Source organism: Lissotriton helveticus, chromosome 2_1, assembly GCF_964261635.1.
Source record: "Lissotriton helveticus chromosome 2_1, aLisHel1.1, whole genome shotgun sequence".
Classification (NCBI taxonomy): domain Eukaryota; kingdom Metazoa; phylum Chordata; class Amphibia; order Caudata; family Salamandridae; genus Lissotriton; species Lissotriton helveticus.
The window spans coordinates 275,380,059-275,399,820 of NC_136059.1; the positions used below are offsets into that span (position 1 = coordinate 275,380,059).

At 41.3% G+C, this 19,762-nt stretch overlaps 1 protein-coding gene across 1 annotated transcript in view; it reads left to right on the top strand.

Moving 5' to 3' along the window:
* The window catches only part of DCC (DCC netrin 1 receptor), an 844,139-nt gene that overhangs the window by 798,100 nt on the left and 26,277 nt on the right, over positions 1–19,762 (top strand). Inside the window, exon 27 of the mRNA XM_078677748.1 lies at positions 1,014–1,226. Coding sequence (XP_078533874.1) covers positions 1,014–1,226 — 213 coding nt within the window. The remainder of the gene's footprint in view (positions 1–1,013; positions 1,227–19,762) is intronic.

Below are 19,762 nucleotides of genomic sequence, written 5' to 3' on the forward strand. Positions count from 1 at the left end.
GGTACTTTGCCCCTATATGGAGTAAGTGTTGGTATGTTTCTCTTTTGTGTAATTTGGTAATAAGTAGTGTGTCTTTGTTGGACATTCTGGATATGGTGTCCCCTCATTTGCATAGAGGGATTTTGCTAGTGCGCCTTTCTCTGGGGAGTGAAGATTGTACCCCAGCGCATAAGAGGCATACAACTACACACAAAGTCATAAGGAAAGTAAAAGTGATTCCTACGACCCCAAGGGCCCACCCCAACTCACCACAGGCCCTTCCAATACACCCTATCTTAGACACATTCTGCAGGGCCTGAGCTAGATTGTGCATCTCTGGGACAATTGCCACTGTTGGTGTTCTTGTTTTTTTCCTCAGGCCCTCTTGATTGGGTACCTCAAACTCCACTGTCAACATTTTTCAGGATCAGCCTTTAGCATCCAGATATAGTGCAGGCATATATTGAGACAATTCATATTAGGGGATGTAGCAGAGACCTGTGATTGCACTAATAAGATGACAATATAAGGCTAAGTGTTATTAATTATATGGAGGAAGGTCAAGATGTATGTAAACTCGATGTCCACTAAAAATACATTTGTCTGTTTAATTAATCGGTAATCATGAACCTTGAAAATGTAAACATATATATATTTTTAACCCGTTTAAGCTGATAGGCCTTTCACTAAATGAAACACGAAACATTTTGATATCTTTTTAGTAGTATCAATGTATATCATTAGTTCATAGTCCATCTCACAGCTTATCACTCATGCACATAGTCCATCTACCATTGAACCATGCACCATTGATCTCTGTTTCCTAATGTGAATGTCCATCATTGCTAGCTTCATCATCTCTGCTAACCAGCTGTGTATCTGTCGTAACTGTATGGAATTGTAATTTCCACCAATACCAATTGGGAATGACTCATGCAAACATGTCAATCCTGAATTTTAAGTCACTGGTATAAGACAGTTATTTATGGACTGAGGCCTTTAAAGTCATATTTAATTTGTATATTTCTTTGCAGCAATTAGTGAAGGCCCATCCACACAACAATCATCAATGTTACCACAAGCACAGCTGGAACATTCAAATAATGAGGATGGCCCCAGCAGAACCATCCCCACTGCCTGCGTTCGGCCGACGCATCCTCTCCGCAGCTTTGCAAACCCTTTGCTACCTCCACCAATGAATGCAATAGAACCTAAGGTCCCTTACACCCCACTTTTATCTCAAACAGGTAACATTGTACATATTTTGTAAGATACCAATATATTCCTTAGTACCATCACCCATTGTTCAATGCATAATGCAAATGGCATTCATTAATTTCAGGGCTCTTCAATAATGAAAAAGATTCAGACCCTGGTCAATCACTACTATTTGTGCTTACTTTGTCAGATTCCAGGCAACAATCCCTTAGCAAGCAAAGAATTGTTGTTGTAAATTGTTGACACTATGTGTTGTCCTTAGAGGTGTGTTGGATGTATTACAATGTATCCTGTTAATCACGAAGATGGTTAGTATTGTGCCTCAAATGCAAGAAGAGGGATGGTGTGCACGATCAACAACCCCGAGGCGTACAACAAGATTAAGGTGCATGTTTAGATATTTACAGAAATGACAATTGCTCATTCGAATAGAATATTTTTTATTTAAAAAAGCAAGAGGATATTGTGTGTCAGAATATTGTCTACTAAAATGTTGTGACCAAATGTTGACTACCAAAATATCATGAAGGAAAAAATACCGAGGTAAGTATAGAGTTAATATTCTTAACTCCACTTCTACTAACATTAACAAAAGCAAAATGACTTCCCCAACTGAAAGACATCCTTGGGGGAGGGGGGGAGGGTATGGGGGATAACTGATAATTGGACATTGCTGAATTTCAAAATTGGAACCTTTGCAAGCTCGGCAACGATTAAAACAAGAAGACCAAGAAAACCTGCCCAAGGTAGCTGTCTGCTGGAAAATATTTCCCATTGCACATGTACTTTTAATGTGACAACTGTTCTACCATAAATGAATTTGAAGAAAAACTTTGTACATGTTTGGCATTTTGACCAAAAACACATACAGCCAGCAAACAGATTCAAATTAAGATAAGGCCTGGTTATGATAAGTGTAGCTTTATTTCTAGAGCACTTCAAACAATAATTATTGGTAAACTCTGAAACTCTTTAGAGCTAATTCTTTCAGAAAACAATGCATTGCTCCCTCTACTTACATCAGTCCTATCTGATGTTAAAGTTCTCTTCTGGACGTGCACGTAGAGCAGGTGTGATGTTAGTTGGCATAAAACCAACGACATGGCGACTCACTCAGAGAAGAGGTGGTAACCTGCAAACTTCTGACAAGAAGTGACCATGTAATTTCCTTCTTCTACTGGATAGTATTCCACTAGATGAATTCCCGTCGCCACACTACAGCAAGGCAGTCAGAGTCCCTCTGTCAGAGGATGCTCTAATGTCTTATTGTGGAAATGCACCATGCTACCGCAGCACAATGGTGAATCCTCTTGCAGGGATTTCTCTGCTTGAACTTACGCTTGTGAGGGATATTACATCGCTGCTGTTTTTCAAATGAGTATATGTCATCATACTTCTAAATAAAGCCTTCAATAATCAGTTCTAGCTCAAGATGCTTAGATTCTATAGTTCACAGAGTCCCTTTTTTACAATTTCTATGCATCTTTCAGCACTTTTGTTACGGTTAGTTTTCCATATCTCTATTATGTTTTTTTCCAAGGTCTCACCGCACAATGGTTTCCCATCAATACATTGTTGTAATGGATGATCTCTGCCAAAACGCCTGCCTGTATCAGAGACAATCAGTGCCGACCCTGCATTTGCTTGCTGCTGCAGAGCTGTTACCTGGCATGGAATATCTGGCAGATATTTACTGATTACTAATTCCTAAAGACCACTCACTGCTGTGGCTGCTGTCAGCAGGCTTTCACAGCAGAGAGAGCGGCATACAGGTGCTGTCACGTGGTCCCCTTTCAGGGTAAATTGAAAATGCTTGATGGAGTGTCAAGCTTACTGCATTATAGATCCAAAATAAATTCTACAAATGGACAAGTAAAGGGGATTTTCTCCCAAACCAAAGAAAGTTCCTTTTCTCTGTTGAAAGGATCAGGTGCACTTTCAGTGAACCTGCAAAAGGAGACTATTTGTCTAAAAGGAAAGGGAATGAGAGCTATTAAACAGTGGCTTTCACTCTGTATCACCAGTTTACACCTCACACCATTATAAGCCCCTGTGTTTTATGGAATATTTGGGAAATTGGTGTTTCCTTCTAAGATTAGGACATATATATATATTTAAGCAACCAGCACTACACACATTTAAATTGTTTTGGACAGCTAAGCAAGTCTAGATACAATTCAGGTTGAGGTGCCTAAAGTGTGAATTTAATCTAAGAGGTGTGGCGCCGCGGCCAGGGCGACTGACGCTGGAATCTGGGGACCACGGTTCGATCCCCGGCTCCGGCGGCAGGTTGGCCCAGCACCATGTGACTCTGGGCAATAGCTTGCTTAATCTTCCCGACGGCCCCCAGCGCCTAGAGACCCTTACGGGTGATTGTGCGCTTTACAAATGTGGACTTTACTTTAATCTCCCCCTGAGACAGAGTTAGATATATTTTAGAGCGCGTCTCTCAGCGCCACTAGCTTCTGTTTAATGTTTGGTGGAGAACTAACAGAATGGTAGAAAAATCAAGGGCAGGAGCGCTCTTGTAGAATTAACACATTTTGAAATGCTTATGAGCAACAGACAGTCCTGCCTAGTGGCAGTGGGGTTTTGACATGTAGGAATCTGGGCACCTTAGTAGTTTTTCCTGTAAGTTAAGGGAATTGTGCTTAGGTCCTGGTCAACCATGAACTCTTGTTTTCAATGTTGCTTTACTTTTCTAGGAATGTTTTGCCTTAAAAAACTAAAACAATCATATCTTCAATTCTCCTTAACCCATTCTGATAACTTTGGTGACTTTCAGCTCGTTAACATTTTCTCAAATTGTTTATTGTTAGAAATAACCATCTTTTGGATGGTGTTTCCCAGATGTTTGCCTTACCTGCTCTATTTTTTCTAACCCTATTTTTGTTGGCATTAGGACTCCGCACACTTTACCCCAGCTAACCAGTCGAAAAGTGCTTGGGCTTTCTTTATTCCGGATACTGTAAAATTGGTATACAACTAATTGGCACTTTAAATTTAATTGAAAGTCATAGTAAGTGGTACTGCATGTGCCCAAGGCCTGTAAATTAAATACAGCAAGCGGGCTGCAGCATTCATTGTGCTACTCAGTAAAGTTGCACCTAAAACAGGTCTGAGGCCTGCACTGCAGTATGTAGTATAGTTTCAAACTTCCATTTTTACCAAGCAAAATTAACTCTTTTGCCATGCTTAAGCCTTCGTTTTTTCATTCCTATAAGTCACCCCTATGGTAGGCCTTAAAGGTTCATAGGCTAGGGTGTATGGTATTTAAAAAGTCAGATGTTTACTTACGTTTTACATGTCTGTCTAGACCTTTATTACAGTAGACAGTTTAAGCCAAAAAAGGGAAAAGGGGAAGAACTAGTTTAGGGTTAAACAAAGAGAGGGACCCTCATAAACAGACTGGCACTTGGTATAAAAGTGGCACACTCAGAATCTCTCATCAGAACAGTGCTCGGCCTGTGGAATATTCAAAAGGAAGACTGCCCTGCTGGCTGAAGAAAAAAAACTGGACCTGCTTGCCTTGAACCCAGGACCCCCGGGAGGAACTTCAAGGGCAGTTAGCTAACCTCCTGTTTGAGCTACAGGGTCACAACAAGCTTCCAGAGGTCTTCCTTGAAACTGCCCAGCTGACCAGCACCAACTGGACCTGCCTGAGTCTTGCTGCTAGCCTCTCCTGACCCCTAATAGGAGCAAGCCCAGGTCCTAAGCCCTTGGCTGGTGTCAAAATGTAATAGTTCTACCTAAAATCTGCAAGAACTGGGCTTCAGTGTAACATGCAGATGTTTTAGTCTCTTCATTATCCCTAATGATTGACCGCATCTCCCACTAACATGATGTTCCAGTGGTGACCTGCTCTCTGCTCTGACCACATCTCTTTGCAGCACCTGCGAAAGCAAAGCTCTGGCTGAGGTTCCTCATGAGGAATTGGACTGTGTGAGAAGTTAAACTCTCCACCAGGATGAACCTGGTCCCTGCATTCCACAGTGCTCCATCATGGTCAGCCTGACTTTGTCCTGCTCCAGTGCGACTAGATAACACAGAGTAATGCCCTGTGCTTTTTGGAGCTATTTCTACCTGACAATTGAAAGAGTCATAACTCTGGTTCTACTTGTTGGATTCTTGTCATTTTGGTGTAGTTATCTTTGTTGAAATGTACTCTATTTTTCCAAATTGATTTCGTTTTTTTCCTGTCATAAGTTTTCACTTTATAACTGTTGAGTGCTGTATAAATACTTTACACATTTCCGCTAAGCCTGACTGCTTTCCTGCCAAGCTACTAGAGGGTTAAGCACAGGCTTATTTAGTGACTTTTATGGGACACCAGTCCAAGAATTTGGGCCTCTCATCCCTCTCAACAGATAACCCAAGAAATTGTATTTATATATTGGGTTTGAGGTTATATTTTGTTGTGTTCTTTACTATAAAATTGTTGGTACTGCTTGAACATAGCAACCACTTCTCTGTAGTATTGTTTGCTGCTTGTCTCACGGTTACCAGGGTTAAGTTGAGAACCAGATGGTGCTTAATAAGGTAGCATGATCTCCCGCCCCTTACAAATTAATAACCTAATTTCTGGTAACAGCATTAGACTAGTATTTTATCAGATGAACCTTTCCAACTTTTCATGCACCAGCTCCTCCATTGAGCATGCCAAACCCACACACCCATGTTATGTATACATAGAGCCATTCCTGAATTTTAACACTCTGTGCTTTGAGGACTGAAATGATCTTGCTCTTAAATAGTAGGATGCATTTCAATACCTTGCCTGTCAATTACTGGAAATAATAGAACACAGCTAGTTGCTGGAGGCACTGGGGGGCTTCCATAATTAGAACAACAGGGGCCATATTACACAAGTGCCCCGCGGTGCAATGGGTGTTTTCGCCCGCGTTATGCACCCCCGTTGCTCTTTGGTATTATAGAAGGGCTGCAGATGCTTGTGTGGCCCCTTTGTAATACAGATAGCTCTGGCACACATACATCGCTATCATTAGAGGGTGTTTCCTCATTTGCATTGAGTATGCGTCCATGCCGTTTTACCGATGTGGGCGCAGAGACAAACATGTCTGTAGAATGCGCACTGAAAGTGAGTTACAAAAAGGTGGAGCCTTTTCAATGCAGCCCTCTAAACGGTTGAAAAGGGGTTTCCTTGCGCCCTCAGACATTCCCTTGAAGGTTGGTGCAGTCACTTTTAAAAGTGCAGGCCAGTAGCCACCTTCACAGAGAAAGAAGGAGCAGCTTTTAGACAGTTGCACTACATTCCTCTTCAATATGCTGCACTGGGGGCAGCGTGAGTTCCCGGCTGCCCGGAGGACAGCACGTTCTCCCTGAGGGTGCGCACTTTCCATGTTTGTACCCAATGCACCTGCTTTAAGGTGCACCATGGCACAAACATGGAAAGTGCGCCCTATCTGTAATACAGGTCCAGGGCTTTTCTTCTTCACTCTCTCTCTCTCTCTCTCTCTCTCTCTCTCTCTCTCTCTCTCTCTCTCTCTCCCCCTCTCTCTCCCTCTCTCTTTCTCCCTCTTCCTCTCTCTCTCTCTCTCTCTCTCTCTCTCTCTCTCTCTCCATCACTATTTCTATGTCTGTTACTTGGCCATGCCATTCTTATTGTACAAGTTAGGAATGGGTATGTTTACATGCTATGTTTCACCCAACAACCAACAATTTCGATTTGTTTTTCAAATTAAATTGTTTGGAAAATAGGATAAACAGCGTCTTGTGTTTGGTGAATGCACTTTGAAAATTTAGGTTAGGTCTTTAGAACTTGTTTGGTAATAAATTCATTTAGCATGAAAGTGTCATGTGACATTGATAATCTAAGTGCATTCATAATAATCCATTGGCTGCACTCTGTTGCAATACATGTGGTATTTCAAAGTGATGTGGTGGCTAAGAAAGCATAGTAGATTTTCAATTAAATTATGAAATGAAATCAAACACAATCTTAAAACTAAGGCTAATTCTGTACATTAGTGATAAAAAAGGAACATCAAAGCGTGGGAGCTAGAAACAAAAGCATTCAGTCAGCAATATATCATTATATCTTGGACTTGCTTGAGAACAGGGTGGTATTAAATATTTGCTGGAGATTATCTGCTTTCGAGCAATGTTATTTTAGATTTTATTCAGATAGAATCAAGCCATATGTGCATGTTAAACTCTGTGGTTTCAAATATTGGGTCTGATTATAAAACCTACTTTGTACTTTTACGTTAAACACACACAAATAGCTCTTTTCATGAGTTCAAAATAACTTTTGTAATTCAAATATACAATTCTACACTCTTAAAAGATTTTACTCAAACAGAGGTTTTCATGTGAGTAGATGTTCTGCGGAGGAGACATTCCTGTTAGAGCAGGAATGCCCTAGAAGTAAATACTTTATGGGTAGTCACAAATTCCACTCTAAGCCCTTTCTGGCCTTGAAAACAGTCAGAGCTGTATTCCTGAAAAGGTCTGTAATACATACCACTCCAGGTCAATATTAGTGGGGGTCTATGGAAAGGGTTTTCTCTATAGTTAAAAACGGTTTCATGTGGCAATGAGAAAAGTAAGCAAGTATATATATTTTCTTGAAAATTAAAATCTTCCAACATTTTTACATGATTTAGGTTTAAAAAGCTGCATCCTAGAAAAGCTTTGAAACTTCCAAAAACTCCAAGATAACCCTTCAAAATTGCCTAATTCATAGAGAAACAAATAACAAATAAATCTTTATTTCGGTCAATTACAACTTTAAAAGATACATTAAAAACAATTTTACAATACCAAAATTAATCCAAAAGTTGAGATGCAGAAGAAAAGGGCATCAATTGCTATACAGTTTATAATCCGTTCCAGATACGCCATAAAACCAATCTACTATCATAAATACGTATCCACCAGGGGCAGAGTCAGCACTAGGAGCTAAGAGACTCCTACACGTGGCAAGGACCACTACTCTGAATGCGACTCTCCGCACCCTGATGAGGCGAAATTACTTAAAACGAAGGAATTTCAGTATGAGAGTTTCATACAATATTTGAAAACTACACAAGTTGTGTAAGTACAATCCCCCTTTTTTCTGTCCTGACGAAAGCTCCACAGACCCGGCTGGGCCCAGGTGAGCTGAAACATGTCGACCAACTCATAAGAGACATATGATAATCCAGTAACTCGATTATCTAATATACCCAAGTAATTTTTAACTATCAGTGCCCACCTCTTTAAAATAAATTCTGGTTTTGGTGTGACACTGTTTTTTAACTTATTCTCCCTTTTTTGACTGCTTTAGACATCATTCCTCTGTTGTTGTCCCAATAATTCCTGGACACTTCTACTCTTACCAGAGGTTGCCTTGGGTGAGGCAGGCATACAGCACGTCACTTGACTACCCAATGACTATGCCATGACGCTAGATAAGGGCGGATAAAAAGATACACCGCATCGTAATAATCTAAGCGCCTATGAGGGTTGTCAAACATAACCAAAGGTTATAGTAGATACCAGTGTCCTTTCCCATTTTTGATTACCACAATATTAGTGGGGGTCTATGGAAAGGGTTTTCTCTATAGTTAAAAACGGTTTCATGTGGCAATGAGAAAAGTAAGCAAGTATATATATTTTCTTGAAAATTAAAATCTTCCAACATTTTTACATGATTTAGGTTTAAAAAGCTGCATCCTAGAAAAGCTTTGAAACTTCCAAAAACTCCAAGATAACCCTTCAAAATTGCCTAATTCATAGAGAAACAAATAACAAATAAATCTTTATTTCGGTCAATTACAACTTTTAAAGATACATTAAAAACAATTTTACAATACCAAAAGTAATCCAAAAGTTGAGATGCAGAAGAAAAGGGCATCAATTGCTATACAGTTTATAATCCGTTCCAGATACGCCATAAAAACAATCTACTATCATAAATACGTATACATTTTTTTTAAAAGCTAGGCATTTTTATATTAAAATGTATCCAATCAAAAAACTCAAAAGTACTGTCAGAAGGAGATGAGACATTAATAACAGTGAACATAACCAATTTGGAAAGTGCATGTGCAATGCTCTTCTTCTCAACATTTAAAGGGGTGATGTGAACTTTTAACACTAAAGCTTTAACCCAGGTTTATTCATATATACATTGAATAGAAACCTGCTTACACAAAAGACAACCAGTTGTGACGTGTCAGTCTTTAATATACGTTAGGCCTCACTGCAACTTCTAACACCCAAATTCCTACAGAGAGACCTGATCCATCGTTTCCTGGCTATTTTATATGCAGGACAGAAAAAAAGTAGATGCGCATCATTTTCTTTAACCTCTTCTGTACATAAGGAGCACCAGTCATGACTACTGTCCACCTTATTTTTGCCCCATCTAGATGTATTTGCTTTTATTTGTAGAACCCCGTATCTGAACTGCAGAAATAGGGATTTCGCTAGCGGGGTACGTATCTTATCCAAAAAAGGTTCAAAATGAGCGACATCTTTAAAGGCTATACATTTCAAAATTAAAAACCCAACAGATGAACTGTGTAACATAAAGTTGTTCATATAGGTCGAAAAAGTGGACTTTAAATGTTGCTTACAAGATGACCTCCCTATAATGGGATAGACCAAACTTCTTTGTCCATATTGTAACATGTTTAAGCCATGTTTAAGCCAAGGAATATCCTTACTTCCGTCAATTTCCATAATCTCCTCCAGGCCTTCTCTATAATGAGACAGCTCAGGAGTTGACCAAATCCTGACCCAAAATAGTAGTGGTCTTAATATTGCATTGTAATCAGTACGTTTGATATTAAGATCCATAACTACTGGGATTAAGGGCGTTCTATTTGGGAGTTTTAGTAATTTCCAGAAAAAGTTGTTTTCTTCCGTTCAAAATTCTTGTTGCAATATGGCCCCCAAATCTCTGGCCCATAAAGTGCGGCTGATTGGGCTTTAAACCTAAAAACCTCCAGAGCAGGAGAAACAGCATTGGAAACACTAGCCCCATGTTTTTTCAATATCTGCAGTGAATTTTGGAGCAACATTAGCCTATTCTTTTCCAGTTGCCCCTTCCAAGACAGTTTACTATCCAAGGTAATCCCGAAATAGTAAAAACTTTCCACATATTCCAATTGGTTGTTTAAAACTAGATTCTTCTTTAACGAATTATGGGGGTTTATTGACATGTATTTAGTTTTGCTTGAATTGATTTTGAGGCCCTTCATAGTGCAATAAGTATTAAAGGAGTCCACTGGGCATTGCAATCCCTTTGGAGTTTGCGAAATTAAAATTGTATCATCAGCAAATAATAATGCTGAGATAACTTCGCCACCTAGTTGTGGAGAGTCATGTTTACAACTTTCCAGTTATTTAGGGATATCATTTACATACAGTGAGAGGAGTGTGGGTGCCAACACGCACCCCTGCTGCACAACCCTTCTCACTGGTATTGCCTTAGATAGTTCCCCCCTCGACCCTCATCTTACTCGTGCATAGTTTCCTACGACTTATTTAAATCTTTCATTTGGTAACTAATGTCATAGCGCTTTAATAGATATTTATAGAATATGTTATATAATGTATAGTGAAATAACATTTTCTCATGACAAATATTGATAGCTGGACATTGGTTGATTTGGCATTCAACTTTGGATGCATGCAGTGGAAAGTGACAAAAGAGGGCTCCGACAGCGAAAGTAACTTGCCGCATGCATCTTTGAGCCACCAAAAGCTGCAAAAACTCTCTTTTGTCTCCAGTTTTTAAACATGCAGTCTAGACCGATAAGATCAAGAGCCCCACAGGCAGGACTATGGCATGTGCTGGTAGTTTGTGGCAGGAGGCATGGAGAGCAGCTTGGAGCATGACAGTGACAAGGAATTGATGACGTAAGAGTAAACAAGGAGGTGTTTATATGACTTAGTTGATACTGCTCATATTTGTGAGGCTTTTCTCTAGCCTAACAACATCAAGAAAAAAACAGGGACAAACCACCAACTGGGCTTACATAACCAGAACAATAGCCATGGGCAGTTCTAATTAAGAGCAGGAACTCTTGCTATGCTGCAGTACTTTTCTACTGCCTTCATGTGTGTGTTGTTAGCTATTCCTAGAATCCCAGACATAAGTAACTAAAGCTAAATATGTTCATACTACATGCTCAAATGAATTTACTCTAAATCTAAGAATATATCTCTGTCCCTCTTTGAATCCAGTAATGTTAGACCTGGCAGCTTTAGGGTGGTTTTCCGCTTTTTTGCTTTTGACCTCCACGGTTTGCCTTATTTTGTTGTTGACTGTAGTACTCTGAGCACTTTACCACAAAATATCAGCGCTAAAGTGCATGTGCTTCATCCCTATATGTATGTCTTAGCTGTATAGTTGATGAAGATATGTAATTTACCTATAAGTCCCTTGTAAAGTGGTATACCATATAACCAGGCGTGTAATTTTAATGCTACTAGTGGGCTGCAGCTCTGACTGTGCCACCTACAGATGTAGCCTTTCGAACCTGTCTCAGTCCTGCCACTGGAATGCCCTGAGTGTGCAGTTTACTGCCACTTTGACTTGACATTGAAAACTACTTTCCAAGCCTTACACTCCCCTTTTACTACATGAAGGTCATCCCTAAGGGAACGGTGCTATGAAAGTAAAAGGTAGGGCATGTACTTTTATGTTTTGCATGTCCTGGTAGTGACAAATAGTCCATTTTGTTTTTAATTATTGTGAGACCTACTCCTCTCATAGGTTAGCATTGGTAATTCATTAATAACATTTTAAGCATTAATTCCTGAGCACAGAGGAGCAGTAGCTTTTCATGTTTTACATGTCTGTAAAGGTATTAATAAATCCAACTTTTAGAAAGTGGACATTTCTCTGCACTTACTATTCTGTGTGCCTGACAGCCTGTTCCAATACACATCTGGGTTGTGAGACATCTACACTTTGTGCATTTCCTCTCAATAGCCACAACACAGGAAGGATTGGTGTGTCTGAGGACCCACCTACATAATCTGCATTCTGATGGCCTTGCCTGGGCAGGATGGAAGGAAGTGGCTAACACTTCACTTGAATAGGTGTGTCCTGTACCAGCACATAGGACTGATCACCCCCCACAGATAGCCAGACATACAGGACTGGGTGGGTGACTTGCTTTGAAGTCACCCTCCCCCATATCAAAGGCACTTTTCGGCATAAGCACTGGTTCTCTGACCCCCTAAAATCAAACAATATTGAGTCTGGGCCTGAAGCTCTGCCAGTGGAACAGCTGTGCTACTTAAAAGACTCAACTGGGCTGCTGATTTGGATTGCCTGCTTTTCTGTTTTTTGTCCTGCTGCCTGCTGCTCTCCTACTCTGTTGAAGGTGAGCTAGACTATGACCTCTCCCAAATGTTCTCAAAGGGTTTACTGGCTTGGCTCCTGTTCTTCTGTGATCTCAGCGACACATAAGACTTCAAACTCATCACCTACTACACCCCCATACAGCTCCTGGGCCTGTCTTCATCTCAATCCCGTCCCCCAAGTGGCACCTCTACAGCCGTAGGCCCTTGGATATGGTTTTTAGACCCTTGAAATCAGGCTTTCGGGATCTTCGTGAAAGGGCCCGTTTGCTTGGAACTGTGCCGCTTGCTCGAAGGATCAACATGAGCCGTTGCAACATCGTCTTGTTGCACCGTGAGCATCAGCACCAGTGATCATGAGGCCCTGTCTGCTTCTGCGACACCAGGCCAACTCTTTGTACCTGTAGGATCATTGCTAACGATGCTTTACTTGCTCCTGGCGACTGTCTCCCCAGAAAATGGGACCCTTGGCTCAACTTGGGAAGGTAAAACTATCAGAGGGACCTGTTTCAAACAGTATCCAGCCCGTTCTCCATCACGGTCGCCCTAAACTTTGGATTTACCCAACTCTAGCACGATCTCAAGTAACCTATCAGCGTTATTGACTTCCAAGCACTCCTTTTGTTTTATTCTTTGAAACTCAACACAAACCTTAAAGGCATGATTAGAGACCTGCCTGAGTCCTTGAGGAAAACGTGGGATATCCTCTTGCTATGCTTGTTGTTTGCCTACAGGGAAGTAACACACAAGAGAGTGAGCTATACCTCATTTGAACTTCTGTTTGGGTACCCTGTTAAAGGACCACTGAGTGTGGTCAAGGAAGACAGGGAGCAATCTCCCAGAAAATTTCTCCAGGATGTAGTGAGCTATATACTGGCCATCAGGAGCAAAATGACTAAGCTGTGGAAGTTAGCTTCCAACAACCTAGAAGCCAGCCAAGCTGTCATGAAGGGGTGGTATGACAAAAATTCAACCACTCTACATTTGCAGCCTGGTCAGAAAGAGTGGGTAATGGAGCCAGTGGAGCCCAGAGCTCTCTAGGATATTTTGGGCTGGCCCATATGACGTGATTGTGAGAAAGGGGGAGACCACCTACTTTGTGGATCTCAAGACCCCTAGGCAACCCCACCAGGTGCTGGATGTCAATTACCTCAAGCCCCGCTTTGAGAGGTCTGAGGTCAGCATGCTAGTGGTGACAGATGGCAAGGAGGAAAAGGAGAGTGAACCTCTCCCTGACTTCTTAGCCTGCAAGGAGAAAGATTGGTGGAGGGAATAATCCTTCGACCCACTCTAACGCCTGCACAACAAAGAGACTAACACCAAATGTTGGGGCAGTACTCTTCTATGTCTTCCATTAGCCCTGGGACTACCTACCTGTGTAACCATGATGTCGACACAGGGGACAGCATCCCTGATACGAATAAGTGTTACAAGTTGTCAGATAAAGTCAAGTCCAGCATTAAGGCTGAAGTGTCACAACTGCTGGAATTAGGTTATGATAGAACCTTCCAGTAGCCCCAGGTCCGGTCCTGTGGCTCTGGTACCAAAAGCTGTCTCATGGGGTACCACACCTGAACTGAGGCTATGTGTGGAATACAGAGGGCTGATGCTCACCCCAACGTCCGGGTTCTGAGTTGATTGATCGGTATGTGGCTGCCCAATATATCAATACCTTTGATATTACAGTACAGAGGGAGCCAAGGAGATGTCAGTCTTCTCTACCCCAGAGGGCCACTACCAGTTCAGGATAATGCTCTTTGGATTAAAATACACCTGTGCCACCTTCCAGAGGCTGGTAAACCAGGTCCTTGCTGGAATGGAGGCCTTCTCTGCTGCTTATCTGGATGACATAGCTGTCTTCAGTAGCAGCTGGAAGGACCACATTTGTCAACTCCAGGAAGTGCTTTAGGCTCTGAAACAGGCCTGACTATCAAAGCAAGTAAGTGCCAAATAAGGCAGGGGTCTGTGGTGTATTTGGAACATCTTGGTGGCAGGGGAAAGGTGCACCCCTCAGGCCAAGATTCAAACCATTATGGTCTGGCTGCCCCCCAAAACCTAAACTTAAGTCAGAGAATTGTTGGGCCTCACTGGGTACTATAAGAGATTTGCCACCATTGTGGGCCGCTTGACTGAGCTGACTTCCAAAAAAGCAGCCCAGGAATGTAAATTGGACAGAGGCACGCCAAGCTGTATTTGATTCACTGAAAGCAAGCCACGTGCACAGCTTCTGTGCTCAGGGCTCTTTTGTACAAACAGATGCCTCAGAGCATGACATAGAGGCTGTACTATATCAACTTACTGAGGCAGGCCAAGACCAACCTGTAGCCTCTATCTCCAGAAGGTTACTCCCCCGGTTATAGAGGTAGAGTGCTATTCAGAGAGAAGCTTTTACTGCAGTTTGGGCACTGAAGAAACTGAAGCTAGATTGTTTGGCACATACTTCCTGACTCAGACTGACCACAGACTCCTCAGGTGGCTCATACAAATAAGGGTGAGATACAGGGTAAGAACTTCATGATAGAACCAATACCAGGGATAGACCACTCCAATGCTGATGGTCCCTCCAGGTTTTTCGAACTTAGTGAAGAGAACTCCATAGATACTGGGCAGATCTCCCCACTTTCAGCTGGGGGGACATGTGTTATACCTGTTAGCCTCAGGATGGTCTTCCCCCAGTCTTTTTGCTTTTGTCCTTCACATTTTGTTATATCTGTTTGTTGGCTTTAGGACTGTATGCGCTTTACCTCTGCTAGTAAGTGCTAAAGTGCATGTGCTTCCTCCCTAAACATGTGTGTAATTTGTATATACCTGATTGACATATTTAATGTACTTTAATACACTTTTAGGAGTGTAATTCTTGATCAGAGGGGAACGGTATTCATGTAGCTTTTTCATGTTTCATATGTTTTGAATAGTATTAATAAATCTTACTTACTGGTAAAGTTGGATTTAATATTACTGTTTGAAAAATGGCACATTTAGAAAGTGGACAGTTATCTGCTCTTAATGTTCTGTGTGCCTGACAACCTGTCTCCAGTACATTTCTGAGGTGGGTGACAGCTACAATTTGTGCCCCCCTCTGTTCCCTCTAGACAGCCACAGGACGGATAGGTATGTCTGAGTACCCATCTACATACATCTGCATTCTGATTTCCTGGCTTGGACAGGATGGAAGTGAGGGGCTAAAAATTCACTTGAATAGGTTGTGTCCTGTCCCCACACAAAGGACTGATTACCCCCCACAGTTTGAAAGTGATCTTTCTGCACTTCAGAGAGTTGCTTTGAAGTCACTCCCCACATCAAATGCACTGTGGGCATAAGCACTGGACCTCTGATCCCCTTACACCAGACACTTTTGAGTGTGAAACTAAAGGTCTGAAAGAATAACTGCTGTGCTGCTTAAAGGACTCAACTGGACTGTTGATCTGGAAGGTCTGCTTTTCTGTTTGTTGCCCTGCTGCCTGCTGCTTTATGACTCTGTTGAAGGAGAGCTGGACTCTGCTTCTCCCAAGTGTTCTCCAAGGGCTTGCCTCTCTGCCTCCTGTTATTCTGAAGTATCAGGGACATAAAAGACTTCCAACTCATCATCTACAGCACCTGGACTGATCTTCAAATTGCTCCTGACCCCCAAGAGCCACTTCTACAGTCCTGGGCCCTTGGAAGTGATTTTTGAACCCTTGAAATCAAGCATTTGGGCGCTTTGCACCTGCCACTGCAACATAATCTCATCGCACAGCAAGCGCTGCCGTCCACAATCTCGAGGCCCTGTCTGCCATCCGTGATGCCCGGCTGACTCTTTGCACCCACAGGATCATTGCTAGTGACACTCTACTCTACTTGCTTCCACCGACCATCTTCCCTGTGAACAGAACTCTTAGCAGTTCATTGTGGTTGGCCTGAACTTTAGATTTACCCCGGTCTAGCATGACCCAAGTAACCTTTTAGCGCTATTGACTTTTAAGTCCTGTTTTTGGTTTATTCTTTGAAAATTCATAACTTTGGTTCTACTTACTGGATGTTTGTTTTTTGTCTTGTTCTAGTCCTAAAAATATCATCTATATAATTGTTACCCTGTGTGGAGTATATTTGTGGTGTATTCATAGTGCTACTGTGTGTGTGTGTGTGTGTGTGTGTGTGTGTCTGTAGGTGTGTGTGTGTGTGTTCTACAAATGCTTTACATATTGTCTCTTTAGATAAGCCTGATTGCTCTGTACTAAGCTACAAGAGGGTGATCGCAGCCTGTCTTTTAGTGTGTACTTAGCTTACCCTTACTAGATTGGTGATTCCTGCCTGGCCTGGGTGCATACCTATAGCCAACATGTACTAGTTGGCTGCACTGCCTTCTAATTTGAATTTTGCTGACACTGCCCACACCACCCACACCCCCAAAACTAAAGAAAATTGTGAACAATTGTTGATTGTCACAGAAGCTGCTCTACAAACCCCTGCTAGCTGCACCAGTCATTAACACATAGTAACACAGAGATTGAGCCCTTGAATAGGTTTCATGATCCTTATATTCATGATCCCAGTTGCATTGTCTGCACTCTTCACAATCTTGGATAAATTGGTGGGAATGGGAGAGGGGATGAAAGAGAAAATAGAGAAAATCTCCAAAGTGATGTAGGTGATGCAACTGATATGAAAAATGTGTAGAGACTTACAAAAAAAATAAGAGGAATAGAAGACTAGGGGCCCGATGTAGGTAATCCCAGATTACCGATTGTTAAATACCGAATCATACCGATTCGGTATTTAAGAACAGGTAAATGGGATGTAGGTAATTTTACCGAAAAAATTACAGAATCGGTAAGTTTTGGTAATTACCGAATCGGTAAATACCGATTCGGTAATTGGCATTCATTCCTATGGGCCTGGAGGCCCATAGGAATGAATGCCAATTACCGAATCGGTATTTACCGATTCGGTAAAAGGGGGAGACATTGAAGGGTGGCAGGGTGTCACTTTGACACCCTGTTGCACCCCTCAGTTGTGTATGGGTGCACATGTTGCAGACATACATGCCCTAAGGGCATGTATGTCTGCAACACGGCACTGTTGGAAAAGCAAAAAAAATGCTTTTTCCAAGATTTTCATTATTTACCACCAACTTGTGGTTGGTGGTAAATAACGAATCCTAAAAGGGGAAAAGCACTCATTTGAGTGCTCCCTACATAGCAAAATCGGTAATTTACCGATTCAGTATTTTAAGGAATCGGTAATTTACAGATTCCTTAAAATACCGATTCGGTAAATTACCGAATCAGTAAAATGCCCCCCTACATCTCATTTTCCAAATACCGGTCGGTAACGGCCGAAATTACCGAATTTTGGCCGTTACCGACCGGTATTTGCCTACCTACATCTGGCCCTAGGTCATTTGATGGAGGAAAGTAGAAGGGAAACATGACACTAATGCTTTTAGAAGATGTTCACACATTGTACTGACTATCGTGCCCAACAGGTAACAACCTGCCAAATTGACATCTTCCCTAACATCTATTATTGCATCATGCCAGATGGTAATCCTAGAACTCATGATTACAACATAAGAGAGGAAGGTCAGCAGGTCAATAGAAAAGTAAGTGAATACGACTAATTCATTCAAAATGGTGCCTCTTATGGAATCACAAACAAAGGAGATTGACAGGCTAGAGGCAAAACGTTTCATAAGAACCACAAAGAAAAACGTGTCACTATCCTCTCAGGTTGATTAACACCAATAACGTCCCTGAGGCCAGCACCTGCCAGACAGCTAAACCTCTGTAATTCCATTTTATGTAAAAATTCAACAAAAAATTAAAACACAAATCGTCATGATTTATAACCTATCAGATAATATCTAGGGGGGTCTGTGCATAACTCCTGGTGATAACACAGTGAAGATCCTCCAGTGGATTGCAGATATATGTAGATGCGCTTTTCTTTTCACGATTCTTTGAGAAAGAACGTACATTAAGGGGCAGCTCAGATATATGCTTATGGTATCACATAAATATTATATACCCTATATAATGGGCTTGGAATTCAGGCACTCAACCGCATACTATTAACATGATAGAACATCTTTAAGCATGACTCAGATGGGCAGCAAAAGTTGTAGGTGTGAGATTTAACAAAATTCTATTGAAGTGATTGCTGACAACAGGCAGTACATACATGTTTCAAAACTAATATCATGGAAACAAATGCAATCCTAAGAATCACTAAATCTCATTGGATCCTTTTACTTATATCCCCTATGAAAATTTGAAATCTATACATTATCAAAATATTTGTAGTTCCGCACAAAGAAAAGTAGTTAAATAGGACGCAGTATGAAAAACAGAAGTGAAGGAAACATATGCTTTTTTGTCTATTTTATTAATGTATTGTGCTTTATGTACAGAATCTGTGTGCTAGGGAGGAATCTTAAACTTTGAATTGGCATCTCCCATAGGATTTTAGATAATACCAGATCTCCGTAAAGGGCATGAACAATGGATACAACAAATCCAGGGCACATTCTATTAGTTTTTTAGTTAACATACAGCTAGATGTACTAACATTAGGAATGCTAATTTCCAAATTGTGATTCTGTCTGAATCACAATTAGGTAACTGGGGTTCGTAATGTATGATTCTCCTTTGAGCTTCATTAGCGATTCCTAGTGTCGGAAATAGACCTAACTTGTGCATATTAATGAGGTAGGTCACAATTTGCGACCCATTAGGAATTGCAGCCATCACAGGGAAGGTGGCCTGCTTAAATCAGCAGACCACCATGTCTGTGATTGCTTTTTGATACAGCATTTCTTTTTCAAATGCTGCCCATTTTTGCTTTTCTTTTTTGAAGAGTAGACCACTGCCTGCTCTCGAATTTTTTTTTTTAATTTACATTCTCAAAGGGAAGGGGTGCCCAAGCAACCCCTTCCCTTTTGCGAATGGGTTGCCACAAGTTTTAAACTGGTTCAGAAGTACTGTTTTGCAACCAGATTTCGGTCACAAAAGCGTAATACATACCACACAAATTCGATATTTGGAAGGAACATCCTATGTACTCCCTTCCAAATACCAAAGTGCAAATGCGCAAATGCTATTCAGTAGCAAGTTACTGATTCGCATTTTGCATTTTGTATATTTAAAAAAGCATTTCCAGAGTTGTCAGAAGCCCGATTCTGCAAATTGGAGCGTCTGGAACCGGAAAAAGGCTTTGTACATCTGGCCTATAGTCTCTAGTGTCCTCTTGGTATTGGACACACAGC